Source organism: Crassostrea angulata, chromosome 8 (genome assembly GCF_025612915.1).
Source record: "Crassostrea angulata isolate pt1a10 chromosome 8, ASM2561291v2, whole genome shotgun sequence".
In the NCBI taxonomy this organism is placed as follows: Eukaryota; Metazoa; Mollusca; class Bivalvia; order Ostreida; family Ostreidae; genus Magallana; species Magallana angulata.
Genome location: NC_069118.1, coordinates 15,114,615 through 15,139,884, shown reverse-complemented (window position 1 = coordinate 15,139,884; position 25,270 = coordinate 15,114,615). Strand labels below are relative to the sequence as shown.

Below are 25,270 nucleotides of genomic sequence, written 5' to 3'. Positions count from 1 at the left end.
CTAAAGTTTCATTATACATATTAACATAACATGAATTCAAAATGCAATTTCTTGATGATAAAAGTTTCATCCAGTATCTTAAAATACGTATTTTTCTGATACATTGCAGAGGCATTCTGCCCAATTCACAATAAATAACTGCATTAGATGTGCCCCTTTTAACATTAAGTATGTTTTTACAATAATTAAGATGAATTTTTTCTATATCTGGGGCAGAATGAAAGCCCCAGACTTCACAACCGTAGTAAGCAATGCTTCCAACATAAGTGTCAAAAAGGGACAAAAGTGTAGTAAAATTAAGACTCATATTACAACATTTCCTTTTCAGTGCAAAAAGCGCCTTCATACATTGTAATGACAATTGTTTCTGCGTAACATGAAATTTGCCATTGTAATTCAACAAAAGTCCTAGATAACAAAAACTGTTCACTACTTCAATTTGTTCACACTTATAAAACCACACATCTTCTGTTCGCAAAATTCCCCCATTTCTAAAAACCATTATTTTTGTTTTGTTTACATTAACCGTTAACGACCATTTCTCTGTATAATTTTCTAAAGTATTCAACATTGACTGTAAGTCAGCAGCAGACTGAGCAAAAATAACCATGTCGTCTGCGTACATCAGTAAAAATAAGGATAGCTCTTGTAATTCAATTGGAGTATTTCCATTGCTTAAAAATTCCATTTCGCAATCATTGACATAAAGGGAAAAAAGGAGAGGGGAAATTATTTCCCCTTGTAAAACACCAAGATTATTCACAAAAAAATCTGATAACTTACCATCTAATAAAACACAAGACTTAATATTATTATAAAGTGAACGTAAAATCTTCAGAGGTTTACCTCTGATTCCATACATTGAAATTTTATTCCACATTTTAACCCTATCCACTGTGTCAAAGGCACGCTTGAAATCTACGAAGCCGCAATACAATCTACATTTTTTCGAGAGATATTTGTTCACAATTGTTTGTAATGCAAAAATGGCATCAACAGTACTATGAAATGGTCTAAACCCGAACTGTGCGTCTGTAATAACATCATTTCTCTCGGCCCATGACATAAATCTCTTATTCAAAATTGAAGTAAAAAGTTTTGTCATACAACTAATTAAACTAATTCCTCTATAATTGGCAGGATCAGTTGTCCCACCCTTTTTATATATTGGTACAATGAGCGACTCACACAGTATGAGTACACTAGACTAAGTGTAGTACTTAAAGAATATTGTTCGAAAAATATTGGAATTAATAAATATCTGTTGCAAGGAAGACAACTCCTAATTCTTTGTAGATTTTTAAAGGGGCATTGTCACGATTTTGGTCAAATTTTATTTTTCTGTTTTTATTATCTACAATGCTTTAGGAATGCATCTATAATAATCATATGAAATTGGAGATTCTGTCGTAGAGTACAGGAGTTCTGTAGTAGGATACAGGACTCGCAATTCTCTGACCTGTAAACAAGGTTCCTGTCCTGATTTTGTTTACATTGGTTCAATATATCAGTAAAAAATATTTTTCAAGCTCATTTGTCTATCTTCTTGTTCATTCTAAGAATAAATAAACAGTATTAACGTTTAACACAATTTAATTTAGGTCTAAAACAGGATTTTAACTTTAGCATTCAAAATTTAAAACAAATTTTTAAAGCTTTGTTTACATGGCAAAGAACTCAACGTATGACACTCAAATTTTGCTTGATACAAAAAAATACTTTAACAACAGAATCAATTGTTAGCAATACGCTTGGAGCCTTTAATTAACCATTTTGCAATAAAATATGTCGGTCATACCATGCAGATATTTATGAAACCTGTTTACGTTAAAACACTGATAAACATTTGACAACGTCCGTTTTGCGTAGGAATGTGCTTCTTAAAATGGTTTTTAACGTATTATTTCTTCTTTTTTTAATACCACATATCTCACAACCATACGATACAACTGGTTGAACAACCTTGTCGAACACATCAAATTGACTATGATGTAAATTAAATTCTGTTATTTTTTTGGTCATATCAAACATTGCCTTTTTAGCCTCTTGACATAAATGTTACTGAATGTTTTACATCATGGACTAGTTCCAGAAGATATACTAGTACCGAAATATGTTAATTCTTTAACATTTTCAATAACTTCTTCATTTTAATAAATAAAAATATGAATGCATACATGTACTCTTAAATTTATTCCATTAAAATGAAACAAACCGTAACAAATATATAAGTACAATTTGATTTTAATTTCTAGCTAGTATATCTATATTAGTTTCAAACTGTCTAACTTCACTAATTAAACCATAGAATCAATCACATATCTACAGTGTGTACTCATTGACAATTTACAATTGTTAATTTATATGCAGAGCCCTTTGGTGACACTCTCATAATACACTAGATACAGGTCCATTATACGTTGAAATTATTAATTAAAATTACTTACATTGCATATTGAAACTATTCATTAAAAAGGCCAGAAGAAGGGCTGTTATTGTAACCTTGACCTTTGTACTTACTATAAATAGTAATACCTTTAATCAAAGAAATCTTTGTTAAATAATCTTAAAAGTACTTAATCTAGATTGATATTTAGTGAATTTCAAAGTTCAGTACTCAATAGCATTGCGATGAAACCACCAACTTTCAGATATGTTAAAATGTAAAGTTTAATATGCAACACGAAGTTATTTATTGGGGTACTTTTTGTGCAGATAGATTTACATTTCTTCGAATACATTTCACTGCAATAAACATGCAGGGGAAGGGGGAGGGAGGGGGTCCGAGGGATATATTTTTGATAATTTTACTTTGCAACCCCCCCCCCCCTTCTAGATCCTCGCATGATAAATGAAAAGTAAAGAACTATATGTAAGTCAAATTTGGCCCCCATAATTCGCTATTTTTGAAATGATTCAGATACACTAGATTAATGTGTTATTTTATAAATGAGTTGACATAAAATATGTTTTTCACCTATTTATTTGATCTATATGCACTTACTGGCAGTATATGACGTCAGAAGTTAAGCTATTTTTATAGTTCAATCAAAATCAGTCAAAAATTGACATTTTTCTTATTTTTTTTCGAATGGGAAATATAGAGCGATTCTACGTACAAGAACAAACTTTTTGTCACTTATAAGTATTGGAGAGATAAATCTTTGGTGAGAATATTTTGTTTGTTCAGGCAGTCGCTCAATGTTTCCATAAAGAAAAACTGCTTAAAAACAAGCCGCTTATGCTAAAAATGAGAAAATGGCGGGGAAAGGTAAACTTTATGATGTCATATTTTTAAATTGTGGGCACTAAAATCAAAATGAAAATTATGAAAAAACTTCAAATGTATATTTGTTCAAATAAAACAAAGAATTACAGTAAAATGACAATGCTCATTTAAGGGGGCCATTTTAGGCTCAAACCATATATAGTCATTTGCCAATAAGATATGAAACTAATTCTACTGTTAAGCATTAGGTCAGTATATTTGCGCCATCTTTGTATTAATATGTTAAGACTTGATTTGTGTGTTACAATGTAAAACTAGTACTGTGTTCTGTATTGAAATGGAATGCAAAGATATTGAAGATGTTGTGCTTTATGATTCACATTTGCATGAAAAGAACAAATAAACTTATAATCGTAAAGGCCCGTTACAGTGAAAATTCCAAAATCCCCCTCTAGTTTATTTGATTATGACGTGAGTATACATCAGCGCAAAACTCGTCACTACTTTACATTTTCGGAATTCTTCTATACGCGGAACAAATTTTTTTTTTATGCATTTGATTAAATTAATCTTGTTTTAAACATTTCCTTGTTGTATTCATTTTTAATAATAATAATAGTGATAATCTTAGACTTGCTGATCAAGGATTCTACATCCTGGTTTTCGAATCCCTATATACGTTGTTCCATTTACCATATTCTATTCTAAACAAAAAACCTACTTATTGTAGATTGCATTTATGGCAGGGAAACCGTATTTCAATAATCAACGTGATGGGGATTTTATGTCATATGATAAGTTTTGAATTGACTGGGTGGGCGTAAATACAAAATTTATTACATAAAATTTATGATATGACAGTAAAATCGAGGTCTCGATGCTGTCATGACATCATACATAGCATAATTTTTTAAAGATTTAAAATTTGCTGTGAATGAATAGTTTTGAATTAATGTTCATTTATAGTACTTTGATAAATAGCGATTTACGTGATCATTGACTACGTGGTAAAATGAACAGGTAAACTATTAAGGTAAATGTGTCTAATTGGTCGATTCTATGTCTTTGGCTTCGTTGTTCATACAGAACGCCTAGCTTTGAGCTAAATCACGTTTCAAATTGGGAAGACTATTTATACATTAGCTATAAAGGTAATCCCCTAAATACTCATCGAATTAAAAATTATTTTTGATCATAAACGATTAAATTATTTGCTGAATCATATATATTGAACCTTTCATGCGAAAAGAATTTGGAATGCAAAATTTGCATGCATTCAACTGACTGCAGAAAAATGTCTTAATCTCAGAAGACATGTATGAATTTCCTTTAAGAGGAAAGATATGCCTAGCGATGTAAATATTTAGTACGTCAGTATTTTAATTAGTTCTTTGTCACTTTAACTTGTAAAACACGGGTCTAATGTAATAATGAATGTTAATGGCAGAGTTTTTGACAGCGCAGGATATTTTACGGTGCAACCCTTGTTGAAATTCAATTATAAAACTGGGGCTATATAAACATTTCAGTATATCTGAGGTGTTCATTTGATTACATATGTTTAGAGAGTAAATTTACACTTCTAAGGAGGATTGTTGTTTTAAATGCAACAACGTTGTGTTTTTTAAAATACATTGTTTTCACAACACCATCTGAGTTCAAAGATTTTGGAATTAACGCGGATTTTTTTTTTCAAATGTGAACAACTCCTTATTTGCAGTTTCCATTGCTGGTTCATTCATTTATTTTACAAGAAGAATAGACAAACAAATCCAGCTGTTGGCAATGACAGGGAAAATTCTAATATGTTTGACATTGTTCTTCGTTCCGACTGAGCTCCGCAAACTATGTCCCAAATCTGTGCCCAATCCCATCCGAATCAAGGACCCGGATGACTGTACAAAGTACCATCTGTGTGTGGACATGCGCGAGTTCATCATCACGTGCCCCGACCATTTTGTGGTCAGTGAGAGGTCCATGAAGTGTGTCCCAGAGGGATCAGTGTTCGATACCTGTGAGTAGATATACTAGATTTGGTTTTAGTGATTTTCCCCCAAGCAATATGTGCTGCATTTTGGCGATCTTGCTAAGTCCAGGGTTGAAAACCCGAGCAGACCCTGGATTGCAAAGATGCACTTCTTCGTGAAGAAAATTTTCATTGTGAAATTGAAAATTTTCACTTTTGTGTTTCAGAAACAATTTCTCTTAATCATAATGTTTTAATGTGAGGGTAAACTGAATAGAGCACTACTGTAATGAAAAAAAAACAAACCATGATGCTATCAAAAATTCATCATGAAACCCTGAATGACCCTTAATTAGGTTTGCACTAAGGGTTCTGATGAAACACTGAGAGACCCTCAGGTCGGCACTGAGATTTATGCATAAAGGCGAGGCTCTGACTGAACAAATATTACATTATTGCAGACACTGAGCATCGTTTTTGAAAGGGGGGCAGACTCATCCAAAAAATCTTGACAAGAAAAAGAAATTAAAAAGAATTAGGAATTTCCCAAAATCTTCAAAATCCTAATCCGTGGGTGTTTCAATTTCAATCCAAATTTCCTTATTTTCATATCAATAAAAAATTAGTTGCTGCAATAAGTTGCAATAGTTATATCAACTAATCTACATTATCACAGCTGTGTCTTAAAAAAGTACGAATCGTTGTAACACATTAAAATAGATGTAGCAAAATCAGACATTATTTAAACATGAGTAAAAATATATTAAAAAGATATATCAAAAGCGTTGACTATATGCCACTATAAAATGTCTACGAATATTAGTTTTAATGTAAATACAATGTATATACAATTTTTTGTCAATTCTGTATCAATGTTTAATAATTTTTTTGAAAAATAAGAAAATCATGTACTAAATTAAACACACCCTTTTGCATGATTGACTTAGTTTGACTTTATGTGACCTTTTAAATGCTAATGCAGTATAAACTGTCGCTATGTTACACATTATGCTCACGATTTGACGTTTTTCATGCAAAAATCAAAATTACCAATTAACTTATTATCATACGATCACAATTGATGCTTATGGAGACTTCTGTTTACGCTGATTCATCAATGACCCCGGTGCCTGGGTTTCCATTGTTCCTCAAACAGGGGTCACCTCCCCCCCCCCCCGAACTTTAAGCTGTGGAGCGGGGTGGGGTTGGGATTAAAATGGGAGCAATGCCATATTCTATTCCTACGTAATGTTCCTTTTAAAAGTTTTTTTTAAAGAAATAAATATCATACAACTAACTGCAAGGGAGGGGGGGGGGTAAACTGTAATGACTACTAGATGTACAATGTGACATATAGACTATAAGAAATTAATTCAAATCAATTTAAACTCTGAACAAACCATTGAGGCTTTTTCTTTATGATATACAGTGCTGCAAAAACGTGTTTTAAGTCACATGGCAGAGATTTCTTAGTTTGTTGAATCGAAATAATTCATCAAATATGTCATGGTTGAATTTAAAAAGAGAAAAAAACCACTGAAGTTTTAAATTTCTCAATTAACCCGTTTAAAGTCGTACAGTGGCACACAGGCACTGTTCTCATCCATGTATCTCACACCATGGTACGGGTTTTTTTTTTATGTAGGTTATACCTAAAAAAAATTCGGTTTCATGATGTTGAGAGTGTATTAAAATGAGTAATACATGTAACGTGCTTTTTTTTTTATTGCTGGAGAGTGTTAATTACATCTAACGTCATATTAATTTGCAATGATACAATGTCATGACTTTAACCTAATATACATAATAAAATTGGACATACAAATTTCATAACTACTTTCTATTTTTAATTATAAACTTGCGTCTTCTAGGAAGAATAATTACGTCATTTAAAATACTACGCATTTTCAAACAAACAAACATTCATGAAAAGATTTTTCGAGACAATGCTTTAACTTGTCACATGTTAAAATTAAATTATGTGAATTAGTTTTTCAAATATTAATGGCCTTACAGGTATATTTAGTTTTACTTATAGTCTATCTTCTTTTAATAAATCAGAAAGGTAATATCAAAATTGTTCTCTCTCTTTAAGGTCCTGCAGAAGAAAAATGGCGCCGGAATCTTTGCCTGCGTTATCCCAATATCACTGTTCAGCATCCACACAACTGCGCCAAGTATTTCGTCTGCAACCCCAAAGCCCCACAAGGCAGTATGGCTCGCATAGAGGAATGTGATTTTCCGTACTTATTCAGTCCGGAGTCCGGTCGATGCAAGCATTACAGCGTTGTCAGCTGTGGGCAGCGATTCGAACCAAAGACTCACTGTAAGTTATCCACTGAAGAGTGTGGGGTGAGGTGGTTATGGAGTGGTGGGGGGGGGGGGGGGTTAAGATTAAGATACTGGTATTCCTTGCAAACCATCTCAAAGAACATATTCTTTTAAAATGTTCTTGATAATGGAAAATCATAACTTCATGATTATTTATGTTGTGAACAATTTTATTCATTGCTGTGGTAACATCAACGATAGGTGATTTGACGATTTTTTTGCATTTGAAAAAATCGCAGAAAAAAGTGACAAATATACCGAGTATATACAGATACTAACAGATAAATGTGCTTATCTTTTTTTCCAATACAAACTGGCATATTATTAATATCTATATGTATCTAACATTTGCTTAGAAAATTAAAAAGAAATTTCGAAAGTCTACATTTAATGTTAAGTAATTTTAAGAGCAATGATGAACCATCCATACAAATTTCAAAATTGAAAAGAAAATCTTTGTAAAAAAATAATGTACCTTTTAAAATATCCACACGGTAACCGTTTTATTTTAATTTTTCAGGTGAATATGACAAGTACCTCTGTCAACACGCCCATTGTCCGCCATGTTTTCTGCGGCATCCAAGTTGCCATGGACTTCCCGAGGGTTTGAACCCCTGGCCCGGGAAGGAGGGCACCCCGTTTTTCCTGGTCTGTCGGGACGGTCGCGTGCGATATAGCGGACAGTGTCCGGACACGCCCACCTCCCATCAGATGTTTGACCCATATAAAAACTTGTGTGTAGAGAAGTATCCCTACGACAGCAGTGACTGAGAGGGGCGATATCCTAGTCCTTGTGTATTTATTAATTTATGTCTAGTGTCACAGTGTATGTATCATTGCATTGTTGATTTTACTATTTCCCCTGTTTATATAATGTGACCATTACATGAAATCCTTTTTTTCACCAATATTAAAATGTTTGCAACTTCAAGATGTATGTACCTTGATTTTATGCTTTTACTAAAAGAAATGCCAACAACCCATGTTAAATAACTACGGTAACCTAAATTCTTTCTTGTGTTTCATTAGATTTGTTGCTTTGTAGATAAACTTCTTTAAGTTTGGACTTGTGTTGCTATTGATTTTGAATGAATAATAGTGCCATATCTGTTGTCCATTTTTTTCAGAGAGCTTCAATTCTGATGCATATATATATGATCCATTATACAATTACGTACATGTGCATATGTTCGTGACTTTATCAAAAAGAAACTGCATTGCCAACGTACAGAGAAAATATTAAAAAGCATAACAAGAACTTGTCAAGCTTACATATTTATTATGACATATCAATTACATTTACTCCCAACACAAAACACCAACTTCAGAGATAAGTCCATCTTTAAATTTTAAATTTAAATGTTCCGTTAAAAATATATCAACTTAACACATAATTGCATGAAAACACATCTGAATGTCCAAAATGATTAGAATAAATAATATGGTCACAAGTTAACCAATGGCGGTGGCTAAGACTTCAGAGGCGTCAGGGTCAGAAGATCTGACAGTCAGCTGCATGGTGACCCCGTTATTGGACAGGGCTAACTTGGCCCTCACCAGGGCGTCATGACCCCCCCTGTAGACCCCAGCCAGGTACAGGGTGTGGGAACTCTTGCCCTCGGCAATCTTGTCTGATCTTTCGCATGGCTGCATTCCCATGAACTGGATGATTTGTTTAACTGCATCTGTAGCAATTTAAACAAGAAATCTTGTATGAGTATGATTGAAACTTAGGATATAGCATGTATGAGTATACCGGTAATTATTTAAACTTGGAATTCCAGATTTATCTAAAATTAATCAAAATTTTCAGAACATTATTGATACATGATGACTATTTTAAATCTTCTGACAAACAGATAGGTATAATACTATAATCAATGTGCATTTTCTTATTTATTTGGAAATATTGGTATGTTATAATCATCATGTGATAGGTTTTCTCATACAAAATTGATTTTCAGTCATGAGTTTACAGTCAAAGTAAAAACAATGGTAAACAATAATCCTTTATGTGATTCCAATCTGCCATCAAAATCTTCAATCTGTAATACATATAATCCCCATTGCTTACCCTCGAGTGTCTTCATTGTGGAGAGAGCGTAGGTATCCTCCAGCTCATTCTCTGGCCCCACCTCCTCCCAGGAGGCGCTGAAGTTGGGTTTCATGACTCGCTGTACGTGGTCGGCAACAGTGACCTCTACATCCTCAAGGACGTACTCGTCCTCGTAACCCTCGTCGTCCGGCTCGCCAGTGTTGGGGTCACAGTCCTTTACTATAAACTTCAGGGTACAACTAAATGTCCCAGTCACTGTAAAAGAAAAATGATTCTATTACCATACGAAAGAAGTAATACACTGTGAAACCTCATTATTAGGAACTTGAATTCAATTTAATGTGCCCAAGGATTCAAGATTTTTTTTATGTAATTCATTAAGAAACAGTGATTTTGACTTTCATCTCACTTAGACATAACCATGATATTTAGGATAAGGGTGTTCAAGATACCAAAGTACAACTGTAGATCATAAATTTATGCAATAATTGGTTACTAAAAGCTCAGAATTTTTTTTTAGATAATTTTTTTTTCTGAAATAATCTGTACTTCGGCATTGCGCTACAATATAAATTGACAAAACATGTTATATTTTCAGTAGCCAGACAAACTGCATAGAACAATAATCGTTTGCTATTTACATTTGCATAAAATACAGCTATATTTCATAGATAGTAAAATACCCATTATTTCACTTGGTTTTTTTTTTCTGTACGAAGCACAGTCTTCCTTACCTAGCTGTGCGTCCTCTGGCAGCCTGACCAGGGTGTAGGTAGTCCCCGGTTTGTTGTACGGCAGGGAGGGACAGGGAATGGTTTTGAGGACGTCGAATCCCTCTGCAGGGTCCATCTGTACCGTCACCCGCTCCAGGACTTGGTCGTTCAGGGTGTTCGTACAATCAAACTACAATCCAGAAGGTTTGCAATGAAATTCTATTTAATGATCACAGCAAGTCTAAATATGTATCCCAAAATCATTTTCATCACAGAAGATTATTAATATTAGTTAACAAATAAAAGTTGTGGAAGATTAGGCTCTAATAGCTACATTTTGTTTTTAGGCATCTGGTTAAACACAGCATATTTTGCAATTCAAATATCATAACTAACAGTACATTAACAGAAACACGTTATCATAATGCATAATAAATCTTCTGATTTTGAACTTCACAATACCTGGAACACCATATATCGTCCGAATGTGTGTTTGACGCACTGCACCACATACTCTGTCTCTGACTCGGTCAGTTCAACAGGTAAGCTAGACGACTTGAACAGGTTACCCAGATTGGCAAACTCAGGAATGGCCCGCAGTTGTTCTATAAAAAAATAAGATATCCATTACAAATGATTCTTATGTTTCAATAAAAAAAATGGGGTGTAACTTATAATAATACTTCTTACTATTTGAAAAAATAAGCAAATTTAATGAACTACTGTATACTGGGAAATATTCGCCCCCGTTTTATTTTCACCCTATTCGCCCTTGTTGTCAGAGGGCGAATTTAAGACTGGACAAATTTCAATGTTTCAAATTATTGCTCTTTAAACATATTGTGTCTGGGCGAATTCAAGATGGGGCGAAACTGTTTGCAACTGTAGAAGGGCGAAAATAACATGGGCGAAAATAACCCTGTATACAGTATTAGCGTTTCAAGCCGAATAAAACACTCACCAGCATAAACATCCTGTCTAGAGGCTGCCACTTTATCTGTGGACTTAGGAGCAGCTGTGTCACCAGGCTCTCGCACTACAAAGTAAAAATGAGATTCCTTGTAATACATATGCATGCAATGTACAGGTACCTGTATAATTATTCGGTGAATATAAATATTGATAATATTGTTTAATAATGCCGATCTCTAACAGAAATTAAATCCACCAAATGTAGCAATGAAAATATAACAAGTCAAGATTGCATCATCCATAAAACTAATTTAAAAATAAGTTAATCTGCTGTGTAAAGGTGTGCAGCCTTACCTGCTTTTTGCTCAGTCATTGGTTGAGTCTCCAGTGGCACAGACTTCATGTCAAATGGTTGTTCTGTGGGCTCCAGTGTGTAGTGGTGTAGCGCTCTCTCTAGTCCCACCACAGACACCTGTAGACCTACAACAGTACCAGTCCAACATTATATAACTTACCTAACAAATAACAGTGTGACGGTAAAGTCCTTTAATAAGGACAATCAACTTTAAACAATCAACTTAAGGTACATTGCATCACTGACAAGAGAGCTAATTCCCAATAGGATAAGTAACTACATGCATTATTCCACTGAGTGTTAATTAAAACGCAATATCTTTTTAATTTGACCAACAAGGTTTGATGACATTGTTTGGATTGTGATTCTAAAGAACACCAATATAGTTTAAGCAACACCAAATATAGGAGTGTAAGGAAGTTTAATGAATCTACATTTTTGTGAATATTAATTTTGAGGATAACTCATTCTACTCAAAAGGCAGACAACAACAATTTGAAATGAGAATCACAAAATCCATACGCAGGTATGTACAAACAGTACAAATCACTTACCATTGAGGATGTAGGCAGAGTTGATAGCCTTCTGTTTTTGTTGGAGAACATGAACATAGAATGTGGCTCTGTCTCTGACTTCATCATCTGTGTCTAATAAACATCTACAACACAGAGCTTTCACAATGAACTATCACTCTATTAAATAGCTACTGTGCAAGTTCACAATCAATTAAATAAACCGGTGATAAGATGTTTCATACACAATATTTTTTGAAAATTTAAAAAAAAGAAACGATTTTGACTGCATGATAAACTTGGGATTTCTTGGAACAAATACTGTATCATACAATATTCATATACCCCTAAATTCGAAATCAATAAAATTTTAGGTGCAAAGAAAAATAACTCAATTTTCTGTTCCATCTTTAAATGAAGAATACAGTTATTCCCCTTTTCAATATGACGACAAAATTGATCAATGAATGAATAAGTGGTGCCAGAAAAACTAATTTATAACTGCAGTATATTGATGTGTTTTGAAGATTAAGTGTTATATATGCGAGTAATTATTATTTACCTTTCCAAAAGAACAATACAGCTGGGCAGCAGTTCTTCACAGTGGGCTCCAAACTTGGCCAGAGCAGACACAGCAGCTAGAGAAGAACCAAAACCAATTCTATTTTATTTCTATAAACAAATAAATACTTTCTTCAAAAATCAATATAAAAAAAATCAGGATTTTCTTTAAGCCATATTTTCTGCTGAATAAATAGCTAGTCTATCAATATTGCTTAATTTTGATATATTCAACATGACCCATGTAAAATTAATGTACAAATTTTAACCAACTGATTTATACCGGTTTACCTGCTCGGACAGGGGCGTGCTCCAGGATGACTCGGTTGTAGATGAAGCGGATGTATTTAGATGGGGTGGGGGTTCTGGGTCCCTCCCTTCCTAGCAGATGTAAAATTCTTGTGGCCAGGACAGTGTGTTCACAATCCTCAATGAACTCGCAAAGGTGGGCCAATCCTGAAAAAGGTTTAACATACAGGCATTATAAAGACTATAATTTTCCTCATCTAAACCATGGTTTAGGTAATTGCATTTGAAGATTCCAGTGTTTAATAAAGATTTCTGTGTACCTGCTTCTTTGGCATCTGCATTCTCCTCTATGATTATGATGATGCTATCACAGATGGCTCTTTTGTACTCAAATCCTCCCTAAAACAGTAAGATGCATAGTATTTACCATTTCCTACCATCTACCAATGATGATATGTTGGGCCATGAAAAAACATTTTATATTATCAATATTACAAAATGTTCACAGTTATGTACCTCATCTCTCAGCATAGAAGACAAAAAGTTCATCAACACATTGTGCTTTCTTGGGAACTTCAGACAGAGTGACCTGAAAAATTAAGATACAGGCTAACTTCATTGAATATCCTTAAACATGTTTTTTTTTTCATTCAAATAATATCTAAAGAAATATTCAAAGAGAGCTTTGGCTATAACAACAAATGTACTCTAAAAATTAAGTTGAAAATTGGTTTTATTAACAAATTAATAATATCATGTGTCTAATGTAAAACCTAGTTACCAGGTTCATCCTTTTCATCATGCTTTGAAATTATTTGATGCACAACATTTGATCTGATGTACTTGTGTCTGGGTTATATTTTATAAGTTAATTTTGCCTATTTTATCTTCAGATTGGGCTCCAAGTTGGTTAGTGTAACTTACTGTATGGCCTGTACAACCACTATCTTGAACTCTGTGTAACTTACTGTATGGCCTGTACAACCACTATCTTGAACTCGTCAGAAATCTCATTCATAAAACTGGAGATCTGCTTCATCAATCTGTCAACACTGCTCTCATTTCCAGTCTGAAAACAAAATCATTTAGATAAAATTATAAGTATAATGCATTGTTTTAACACAGGCCTTGGAAATCTAAGAAAAACTGTTTAATATTTACACAAGATCAGAAGGGTTCAATTGTTAAAACAAAAAAAAAATAGCAAAATTTTTTTAAAAATTCTGAGAGTAAATTCCAGCATTTTATGTTTTCAAGCAAATAGAATTTTGATATGTCTTTCAGCGCTTGTTTATCACACTTTTTTTCTTCAACCAACATCACCCGAGTGATGAAGGAGGAGCAGTGTACCTTGAGTAGAGTGGTGATGGCCAGGGTAGCGATACTCCTGTTGGAGTCTGTGATCAGATTCTCCAGCTCCATGTTACAGGCCGTCACTGCCGCTGGGTGCTTCATAGCAACCTACCAAATACAGTCCTTATTAATTATATATTTCAAACTCAATTTCTTTGTGCTTGCCTTTGATATAGATGGGCATGGTAACAATTTGAGCTGCAAATTTTAAATTTTTGTTCTTCCCATTTAATGCTTACTATCTTTCACTTAATAGTTATTCCAACACTTCACACCAAAATTTGAATATGAAATATTGAGTTTAAAGCAAAAATCAGATACATGGCACAACCATTGGTTACATATCAAAGAATTGTAAGATATGTATCTCTCTTAAATCTTGACAACTGACATTCAGATACATTTTGAACAAGCATTTAAAATACATGAACTTTAGTTCAAACAGTTAAACATTAATATGGACAAATAAAATTTCAAAATTTTTCAGCCAAAACTGTGTTCTCTCTTTAATGCTCAACTTTTCAGATGTACAATTCTCATCCGTTCTTCTAAGAGCTTTGAAGAAATCCTATATCTCTTACCTTGTTCAGGGTCCTGATGGCAGCAAACCTGAGAGTAGGTTTTGGGGAGCTACAGAACAGCTGAAGCACAGGGATTGCAGAGGCCAGCTCCTTGGCGGATGTGTTCTTCAGATTGACGATGGCGTGAGCCGCCTCATAAATCACAATCTCACTCTTGTGTCGAAGGCAGTTCTCAATGAAGTCAAACATTGGGCTGTCCGTTCTGTGAAATACGTTGGAATAAAAATTAACTTCTTTTCATTTATCAATATTTTCTACATGATTTTAAAAACATATAATTATCTAAATCATTACTTCTATCAAAATCATATTTTCTTGGTCAGTATATGTTCTTATTCAAGACTTCTACACATATTTTAATATTCATTATAACATTACAAACATATTGAATTGGTTTCCCTTTTTATGAAAAAAATAAAATTTCTTGAAATACAGGTATATTATATGATACACATCTTCATATTTATGTACACAAATAAACATCTTACCCAGCTCCTTCTTCTTCCATTAACTTGCTGGCAATACGAATCTGTAGAAACATGTCAATAACAAGGATGTATTACAATACAGCTTGGAAATTTATCAATGAAACTGTTAAAACTGTTAAACCAAACATATAATAGAACTAGACTCTTGTTGCAAAAGCAACAAAAAGGTCTTCCGTTTTGATATACATGTATCAATTTAACTGTAAGACATTGCTTCTCTCAGTATTTCATAACCATTAGACAACAGGACTTAATTGACTATCAATTTGTCTTACTTTGTCAAACAGAAGCAGTAAATCTCTTAAACAACATGAATTGTTTGAACTCTTCCGGTGTGGACCGGAAGTGACGGTTGACAAAATAAAAACGGTTAAACACATCTTCTATCAAATGTCTATCATCCGTGTAAGTTTTGTGTCTTGGTCACTTACAGTTTATGATACTTCGCTGTCATAATATTTGTTTTAAAAAGACTACCTGAGATATTTGAGATATCTCACCAGAAGTAATTTTTTTTGTTTATTAATCATCGGATAGATGACATATGAAAGCGTTTATACCTTTATATCATTTCAGTGTTAAACAAATAAAATGCGTAAAAACATAATTTTTTAAGTGCTTCCGGTGACGACCGGAAGTTACGAAGAACAAAACAAAATAGTTTAAACACATCTACAGCTATAGGTCTATCATCCCTCAAAGTTTGGATGTTCAAGTCTTTATCGTTTCTGAGATCTCATTGTCCATAGCTTTTTATCGCGGGACAGGAAACGGACGACAGGAAGGGAATTTTGAAAAAATGAAAAAAACGCCTAGAGATATTTTCGTTCTCTATCAGTCCTATAAATTTCAAGAAAATCCATCCATGCATCTCTGAAAAATCGAGTTAAACTTTTAAAAAAATTGATTTGTTTGAACTCTTCCTGTGTGGACTGGAAGTGACGGTCGACCAAATAAAAACGGTTAAACACATTTTCTATCAAATGTCTATCATCCCTGTAAGTTTCGTGTCTTGATCACTTACAGCTTCTGAGATCTCGGGGTTCAAACATTTACTTTAAATAAGGTTTCATGAGATATTTGAGATATCTCAGCGGAAGTAGAATTTTTATGTTTATTAATCATCGGATAGATGACATATGTAAGCATTTATACTTATATTTCAATTCTCCGAGAAATATATTAAATGCGTAAAAGCATAATTTTTGAAGAGCTTCCGGTGACGACCGGAAGTTACGACGAACAAAACAAAATAGTTTAAACACATCTACAACTATAGGTCTATCATCCCACAAAGTTTGGATGTTCAAGTTTTTATCGTTTCTGAGATCTCATTGTCCATAGCTTTTTATCGCGGGACAGGAAACGGACGACAGGAAGGGAATTTTGAAAAAATGAAAAAAACGCCTAGAGATATTTTCGTTCTCTATCAGTCCTATAAATTTCAAGAAAATCCATCCATGCATCTCTGAAAAATCGAGTTAAACTTTTAAAAAAATTGATTTGTTTGAACTCTTCCTGTGTGGACCGGAAGTGACGGTCGACCAAATAAAAACGGTTAAACACATCTTCTATCAAATGTCTATCATCCCTGTAAGTTTCGTGTTTTAATCACTTACAGTTTCTGAGATCTCGGGGTTCAAACATTTACTTTAAAAAAGGCTTCATGAGATATTTGAGATATCTCACCGGAAGTAGAATTTTTATGTTTATTAATCATCGGATAGATGACATATGTAAGCATTTATACTTATATTTAAATTCTCCGAGAAATATCTTAAATGCGTAAAAGCATAATTTTTGAAGAGCTTCCGGTGACGACCGGAAGTTACGACGAACAAAACAAAATAGTTTAAACACATCTACAACTATAGGTCTATCATCCCTCAAAGTTTGGATGTTCAAGTCTTTATCGTTTCTGAGATCTCATTGTCCATAGCTTTTTGTCGCGGGACAGGAAACGGACGACAGGAAGTGAATTTTGAAAAAATGAAAAAAACGCCTGGAGATATTATAATTTTCTGTCAGTCCTGAAAATTTCAAGAAAATCCATCCAGCCATCTCTGAGAAATCTTGTGGACAAAAAACGGACAAAAAAAAATAATAATAATAATAATAAGAAACATTACAATCACTATAAGGTCTTCCGTTGGAAACGGAAGACCTTAATTAATTAAAGATATTTTTAGTCAGAAAATGGAATTCTTAAAATAGAATATTTCATTGTGAATGAAAAGTTTGTCTGTTTTAACAATCAGTTCTAGAGGATACATACCAGCAAGCAGTAAGCAAATGGTGACTTGAGGGAGTGTTTACTGAACTTGCTGACCAGTTTGGTGACGGCCAGACGGTCGTACTTCCTGATGTGATAGAGCAGACCCAGGGCATGGTACTGAAATAAACACAGCTTCACTATTACAAATTAAATCTAGGATTTGTGTCCTTCACATTACCGATTTGTATGTACAATAGACATGTTAGATACTAATGCAAATTGTAGCATAAAAATAATTTATCAGAGAAGCAATCTGCCTTCTTTACAATCTTGCATAATTAGATTTAAAAAGACAAATTAGCAATGATCATTACTTGCACAATTAAAGAGTACATGTATGGTCATGACAATTTTCATGAGAGAAGACAAGTTACCTGGACCATCACATTGTCGCTGGACACTGCCTCCTGGGCCTCGTTCACCCACCGCTTGACCACTTCAGAACTCCCTTTACTCAAATGCTACAAAAACAATTGAACATAAGTTACTTTAAATTTGCAACTTTCTAACAATTAAATTCTAGGTTCTAACAGTTAGAGATATCTATGCAAAGAACAAATGTTACAGCATTTAGAGAATGGAAAGATTTACTTCATTTTAAAAGTATTTCCTTATTCATATCGTATACTTAAGAACAGCAGGTCATTTATTGTTAGCAAAATGAATCAATGCATTTCTTGTAGCATTACCAGAGATGAGACCAGTGCAGCACTGGATACAGCGTGGTTCTTGTCCACAATGGCCTGCTTCATGTAACGCTCAATGCTCTGTAACATGGTATTCTGCAAAAAAAAAAAATGAATAAAATATATAACCAAAAGATTTTACAAGTCAGCTTTGAATCAAATTACTAACATATGCAAGTTCTACAGAAATACATTGCAAAAACAATACAGTGGTTTCAGAAACATTCATGGCATGCCAATTATTACAGAATTTATTGCAGAGTCGTTCCACAAAATGTTCATCAAACTAAAATATGTGACAACATTATTCTATAGACAAGACCACTGGCCACAAATTTACACAATGATGCCCATGAGTATTAATGAATTCACAATACATAGAAATCCTACTGCTGGTACTTGTGTACTTACATCTGTGATTGAACAGAGAGCCCGGATAGCTGGTCCCCTAAACTGGTCATCCTTTCCTGTCATATCTTTCATCAAACTATAATTGAAAATATAAGACAATCAAATAGCAATATTTTAAGCACCCTTCATCCATTTGGAAAATTTACCTCTGTACTCAAAATAAATGCAGGGGTTTTTTTTCTACACCAATTTTGTAACTTACCTGCTGGTCACAATGATCACATCCTGGGCAATCTTGGACATCTCTTTTATACCCAAGTACATCAATCTTCGCAAAATAGGCTGAAAAAAAAGGTAATTAAATTAAACTTGAAGTGCCTTAATATTTCATCACTTTTACTGATTAATCAAAAGCCATATTCAAAGTATGGTAAAACAACAACAATTTACAACAATTACAAGCAAATTGTAAATGCATTGCTCACATCTTTGGCTTGGAACAACTTTGTCATGGCAAAGAAAGTTTCTGTTGCCTCTGTAGATCCAATCTGCTCTCCCTACAAGATTACAATAAAAAATAGACTTGATGCTTAAATGGATGTAGACTACAAAATGTCTCTAAAGCTCAGAATTAATATGTATCTTTACAAAACCAATTTTTCGAAAAATAATATGATGCTGTTGTAAAGAAAGACATACAAATTGGATATGTAAATATATTAATTAAATAATTATATATTACCGTATTTTTCGGGGCATAGGCCGGTATTTTTTTTCTCCGATGAGCGAGCCCCAGCCTATCCCCTGGGATTGCCTATTCTTAGACTCAAAGTTAAAAAAATTTACCAGTTAAAAATAAAATCCACTGTTTTTATCCGTTGTACGGTTGTAGCAGTTTATTATGAGGGTTGGGTTTTTTTTCATCCGTTTGAACTATTGTTCGATAGTTGTCCCGTTGATAATTTTTTGTAATGACATCATGAGTAATAAAATGTACAGTACTGTACGAGGTATTTCTTTACAACCCCAATCAAAAGAATTTTTTCCCACGTTCGTGTATGAACCCTGGAAACTATTATTGCATAGTAAAAAAGAAAACGAAACCGGGTAGAATGTAATATGACAGAATTTTTGTGAATTCTTCATGTCTGCGTTCGTAGGAATCACTGGTCTTGGGTGGAGAATAAATCAAATGCTTTGTGTTTTTACAATTAATTTTCTGTTGGATGAAATAACGGTATTCTGGTGTCGAGTGTATATACAAAGGTGTGAAACCCGTGACTAAAACACAGCCTGGGGGCACATAGCCTAGTGTACACCGTTACACTTCATTGCATTAACTGTGTTTTTAACATTACAACTTCTCTGCATAACAGCAGTCACTATTAATTGATTAATGGAAAGAACACAAATTAAATATTTTATGTTTGGTATTTCGTTTTCTCATTCATAGCGATTACGGGGGATAACTCTATTTGAGTATGAAACCACGTGTTGAGCTAATGGACGCCATACCCCTTATTTACATGTAGCTTTCAAAGTATAACTTGATTAAATGAGATTTAGCAATAAGGTATTAATAAAATATAAATGGTTTGGTAAAATATTATACTTAGATCTACCAGACAAAACCACGGAGGTTGGTGTTGCAATTAAATTTACACTATGTAAAATTACGATACATTACGATACACCGACGAAAACGGAAGAGACCAAACAGGCACAAAACACAGATTGATTTTTAAAATTGCTTAAAATATATATGTTAAGCAAATTTAATAACTTTAATTACTCTTTTGACTTTCTACATCGATATTCTGAAAGTATATACTTAATACGATGACTTCCTGAATCAGCGGTCATACTTTCACTATAGTAATCATCGATTGAAAATTGGCTTATCCCCCAATTCGGCTAGTCTAAGGATTTTTCTTGAATTTTGTCTAAAAATTAGCAATTTGGCCTATGCCCCACATCGACATATGCCCCGAAAAATACGGTAATTAAATAATATTTGCTTTGCAAATACTGCTTAATGGATCAAATGAATAGTAATCCTCACCTGGTTTATAAGGTAGAGAACCTTGGTCAGAATATGACTGCATTTCCTCGCATTGATCGGTGTCTCATTAAATGTTCTAGCCTTAAAAAAAATTACGTGTGTTAGTTTATAATTTAAATACAGTGAATTGTTATTGGAATTAAAACATTTTGATCTTTCCATGACTATTAAATAGAAGTAAATATAGCTAAATATATAGTGTAGAATTTTCATTTGTTTCCTATACTTGGATGTGGGATGATCAAACTTACCTCTTGAAGAACTGAGGTCTTCTCCAAATTGTGGAAAGGATTTCCCCCACCTGTTATAAGCATAAATAAAGTAAAATTAAAAAAAACCATTCATTGAAAATGTTATCATAATATCTAAGCATATGGTTGATCCAAGATAATACATGCGGGATTTTTTTAGGGTCTCTCAGGGGCCGAAATTCGGTCCTATCCCTGATGCTAAAATGTGCATGTTTTTCCCAAAATTATGCCTAAAAATTCCCAATATAAAAAGAGTTACTTATTGAAAATTTCTGAAATAAAAAAAGGGTTTTTTTTTCTGCAAAAGACAGAATACTAATGCTGGTTAAAGCCAGCTTCATACTATAAATAAACTTTTATCAATGGTTCTTGTTTAGGCCAAAAAGTCTTTGATCATAGGAAATTAACACAGCAGCAACTGGCCTGTGGCCAGTTCTTGTCAAGTACCATTTCTTGCCATTGCATATATCAACAAATTTAATTTTTACAAAAAATGATTTAACAATGCAATGGTGAGAAATAGTCCTTGGCGAGAACTATAGTCGAACGCCAGTGTAGGCTCAAACTCACGATCATTTTGTTAAAAAAAGCATTCAACAAATGGGATAGAGGGTCAACCAACTACTGTAGCAAGTGCTAGAACTAGAAGGAGCGTGGAAGTACTGATCCTTTAATACACAATCTCAGAGAAACAGATGGTCTTGGTACAATATTACATGTACAACAATTTACAACTGTTATAATGGAGATGTGTTGTCCAAATTTTCAAGTACAGAAAGAAAACAATGGAAACACCACTGGAAAAATACCCTTAAAGTGTAAAAATGTATATATCATCAACTTCCATATCATAAGAAAGCCTTTACATTACTTGCATGTTTATCATATCATAAACTTTATGAAAACAATACACTGTTTCGTCTTCAATTTTCTATCGATAATTTTTAGTTGGAGTCATTTTGGTTGCATTCATATCACAGCACACAATCAAGTAAAACAGAAAAATCGTTACCCTCTTCTTCCTCCTTCTTGTCTCGTCTCATAATATGCATTTCTGTAAATATGTCAGGTAATTTACTGATGATGTGGAACCGGCGACATTAACAGGAAATTAAGTACAGCGCATGCGCGAAGATTTTTAGCAAAATTGCACCACCGCAATAACAGCAAAACGAAAATTGCGTACAAAGTGCGCAACTTATACTCGCATGTTTACCTCATCCACACTCGTTAGGGATTCTGTTCAAATGCTATCGGAATCTAAATCTCTATAAAAAGTTCTTTTATTCCGGTAGGAAATTCAAAATATCCTATAGGAAAATTCTTTCCCTTTGGGAAAATAATTGTCTCGTATTTACTTTGATGTATAAGGGTAAATATGATACTTGACAGGTGAGATTCATGAATATCAAAAGTATAATAAGGTCTATCATGAGGCATTGAATTTTTAATTGAATTTTTCGATACATGCCCTTCAGACGGGTTGGGAAATGCCACCTTGGCAATGGCATACTTATCTGGCAAGATTTTATATACATGTATGTGAAATATATATGATTATTAATTTTATAGAATATAAGATGTATTAAAAGCAGAAGGGAAGAATATGCAACTTACTCAGTTGCTTGTAAAAATTTTGTATGAAATGCTGATGTTTCAAGATATATGTGACTATGTGTATACACGCTGTTTGTAGCAAAGCAGGTATACATTTATTTGTAAGTCAACTCATATACCTTTAATCTGTAAAACAAATTAATGAAAAAGTGAAAGCAAAGATAAAAAGGAAAATACATACGAGATGACACCCACACAATTTCATCAAAATCAATATAAATATTAAATTTAAAGTACTAGTATCACATATTAATTTGACCTTATATTTTATTAGGTAAAATTACCATTGATCAGTGAATTCACCTTGTCTACTTAAGTGCTGATACAGCTAATCATGGCCCCGTTTACGCGGGACAGGGCAGGGCTGTTGAGGTAATTATACAAATTCCTGAACTACAGATGTACCTATAACTTTGAATCATCCTCCATAGGCCAGGCAAACATAGATAAACGTTGATTTGATCTACTTTTTATCAATGGATACAACTCTATACATATATGTACTTAGTAGGTAAATTTTTATGAACTTACAGATCTGTAATAACTTCTCAATAAACATACAAGAAAGTATATAAGTGTAAGAATCAAAAGTATTGATAAATGATAATATATACCATCCTGACAATGGTTTTAAATGAAAGGAAAATTTTCATATCTGCCCCCCCCCCCCCCAAAAAAAATGGAGCAGAAAATACCTTTGTCTGGCCTAACGTAAAACTGGGGGAAATTTTCATTTTATGTAAAACAACATAACGTGTACACACTTTTGAGAGAACAAGAGGAGAACGCGCTTACAGTCTGGGGTAAATTCTGTTTTCATATTCATATCTTTGTTTCTTTATATCTTAATTTCTCTACTTATAAGAAAATCAACTTTTTTCAAATGATAAATGCTTTATAGTGCTGTCGTTCACTGAATTTTATATTATCAAATATATAAGTATGTAAAATCGTGACTTAAATTTGATTTATTACTAAATTCAAATTCAAGAAACGAGAGTGCAGTGACGTATCTATTTTCGTGAATATATATAGAAAATGAAATATGAACATGTAGACAAAAAAATTATTTTAAGTAATACAGTGCAAATTAGAAAATGAAGATTGGGTGTCTTTATTTACTATGCTTATTTATTTAACTTTTGGGGGGGGGGGGGTAATAATTAATTAGTCAAAAAATTACTTGCTACTGTATTCCTGTGCATAAATGATACACATAAAATCTCTCTCTCTCTCTCTCTCTCTCTCTCTCTCTCTCTCTCTCTCTCTCTCTCTCTCTCTCTCAAGAAGCCTCTAAGTCAAGTAGAACTTAATCCCTCTTTACTATTTTGCGTCAACAACTTCTTATAAAGATTCAATATTTAACGCGTTCAATGTTTGCAGGTCAGAAGGTGCCGGGAACGAAGTCAACGTTAATTTGAATATCAAATAATATTCTCAACAATATGCAAACATTTCTTCATGACGTTTTTTTTTTTTGAGTACACAAATTATATGAACACGTTTTTGAATATGGGTAAAAAAAGAATATCTGAATATAAAGCATTCTCAAATTAATTAAATACATTGAACAAATATCAACTCATAAAAAAAAACTTTGAAAAACTTTATTTTGAAATGACTGGCTGTCTCTGTCCTCCTTGATTTATGTTCACTTTCTGTAAAGCATTTTCTTTTAAATATACAAATCACATACAGCTTACAAGTTTGTATAATAATGTATATTTTTTTCCCTGTACGTTGTGCACCAATTACATGGTCTGAGGGAATAAAACAAGATTGCAACTGGATTGAAAACTAGTGCACTAAAAATCTAAATGAAATCACTAAATACCGCTTGTAAATCTAGCATTTCGTTACATAACAGTTCAGTTTGTTAAATAAAACATTTTATCACCCATACTTTTGAAAACGATAAATGTGTCGGTTTGTTCAACGTTTTCAGCCACGTAGCGCTCATGCAGCACAACGCGTATTCTATAGAACTCCCATCAGCTTTATCAATAGGTCAATGTAATACCATAAAAAACCATTGCTGTGAAGAAAGGCAAGCAAACTTTTGTTAATAATGATGTTAATAAACAGAACTAATTATAAATAGGTTAATAAGATTATAACGAATTATGTATATATATGAAAGAGTTGAAAGGGTAAGGAACATTATCGCATGCACTCAGGATTAAGAAAGGAGAAAGGTGTGTTACAAAGACCGAAAGGTTGCTTTGTTCATTTCATTGTAGATTAATTTCAGGGTATGAATTATTCCATGATCGTTTTTATGAGAGAGAGAGAGAGAGAGAGAGAGAGAGAGAGAGAGAGAGAGAGAGAGAGAGAGAGAGATATGTCTACATCAATAATACCGGGTTTTTCCTCTCTTTTTGGGGTGGGTTGGGATAAAGGGGGTGGATGGGTGGTAGTTTAGACATTTTGATGCACGGTTGATAAGAATATATATGTGATTGCATATATGCATATCATATAATTTCATGGGTAATATATTATGAGCTATTCATACATGGATAGTTCTTACTAGTTTTTAGTTCCCAAGTACTGTCAGGTCCGACTAATTTTAATCTCTGTTAATTCTCTCAGGTGTGGACGGACGGAGCGATAATCATAATGTGATAAAGTGGATTGGGTCCATTACTCGGCTCTTACAATACTTAATCAATTTCACATAAGTATACTGATTACATACCGACCGCTGGCGAAAGAATGAAAG

At 33.4% G+C, this 25,270-nt stretch overlaps 2 protein-coding genes across 2 annotated transcripts; one reads left to right on the top strand and one right to left on the bottom strand.

Annotated features, from left to right (window-relative positions):
- Window positions 1-4,744: 4,744 nt before the first annotated feature.
- Window positions 4,745-8,457, top strand: LOC128160044 (uncharacterized). The gene is made up of 3 exons (XM_052823299.1): window positions 4,745-5,243; window positions 7,291-7,521; window positions 8,047-8,457. The coding sequence occupies exons 1-3, from the start codon at window positions 5,015-5,017 to the stop codon at window positions 8,295-8,297; spliced, it is 711 nt and encodes a 236-aa protein (XP_052679259.1). The 5' UTR covers window positions 4,745-5,014; the 3' UTR covers window positions 8,298-8,457.
- A 328-nt stretch (window positions 8,458-8,785) lies between these two features.
- LOC128160043 (coatomer subunit gamma-2-like) lies at window positions 8,786-22,053 on the bottom strand. The gene is made up of 24 exons (XM_052823298.1): window positions 21,944-22,053; window positions 20,932-20,981; window positions 20,681-20,761; window positions 19,104-19,175; window positions 18,881-18,960; window positions 18,679-18,754; window positions 18,271-18,363; window positions 17,956-18,042; window positions 17,582-17,698; window positions 15,307-15,347; window positions 14,819-15,020; window positions 14,235-14,345; window positions 13,853-13,953; window positions 13,401-13,473; window positions 13,205-13,283; window positions 12,927-13,091; window positions 12,637-12,712; window positions 12,117-12,220; window positions 11,562-11,687; window positions 11,257-11,331; window positions 10,758-10,900; window positions 10,317-10,485; window positions 9,601-9,837; window positions 8,786-9,211 (listed from the first exon to the last, which is right to left on the bottom strand). Exons 1-24 carry the CDS (start codon window positions 21,981-21,983, stop codon window positions 8,979-8,981), a joined length of 2,631 nt encoding a protein of 876 aa, XP_052679258.1. The 5' UTR covers window positions 21,984-22,053; the 3' UTR covers window positions 8,786-8,978.
- Window positions 22,054-25,270: the final 3,217 nt, after the last annotated feature.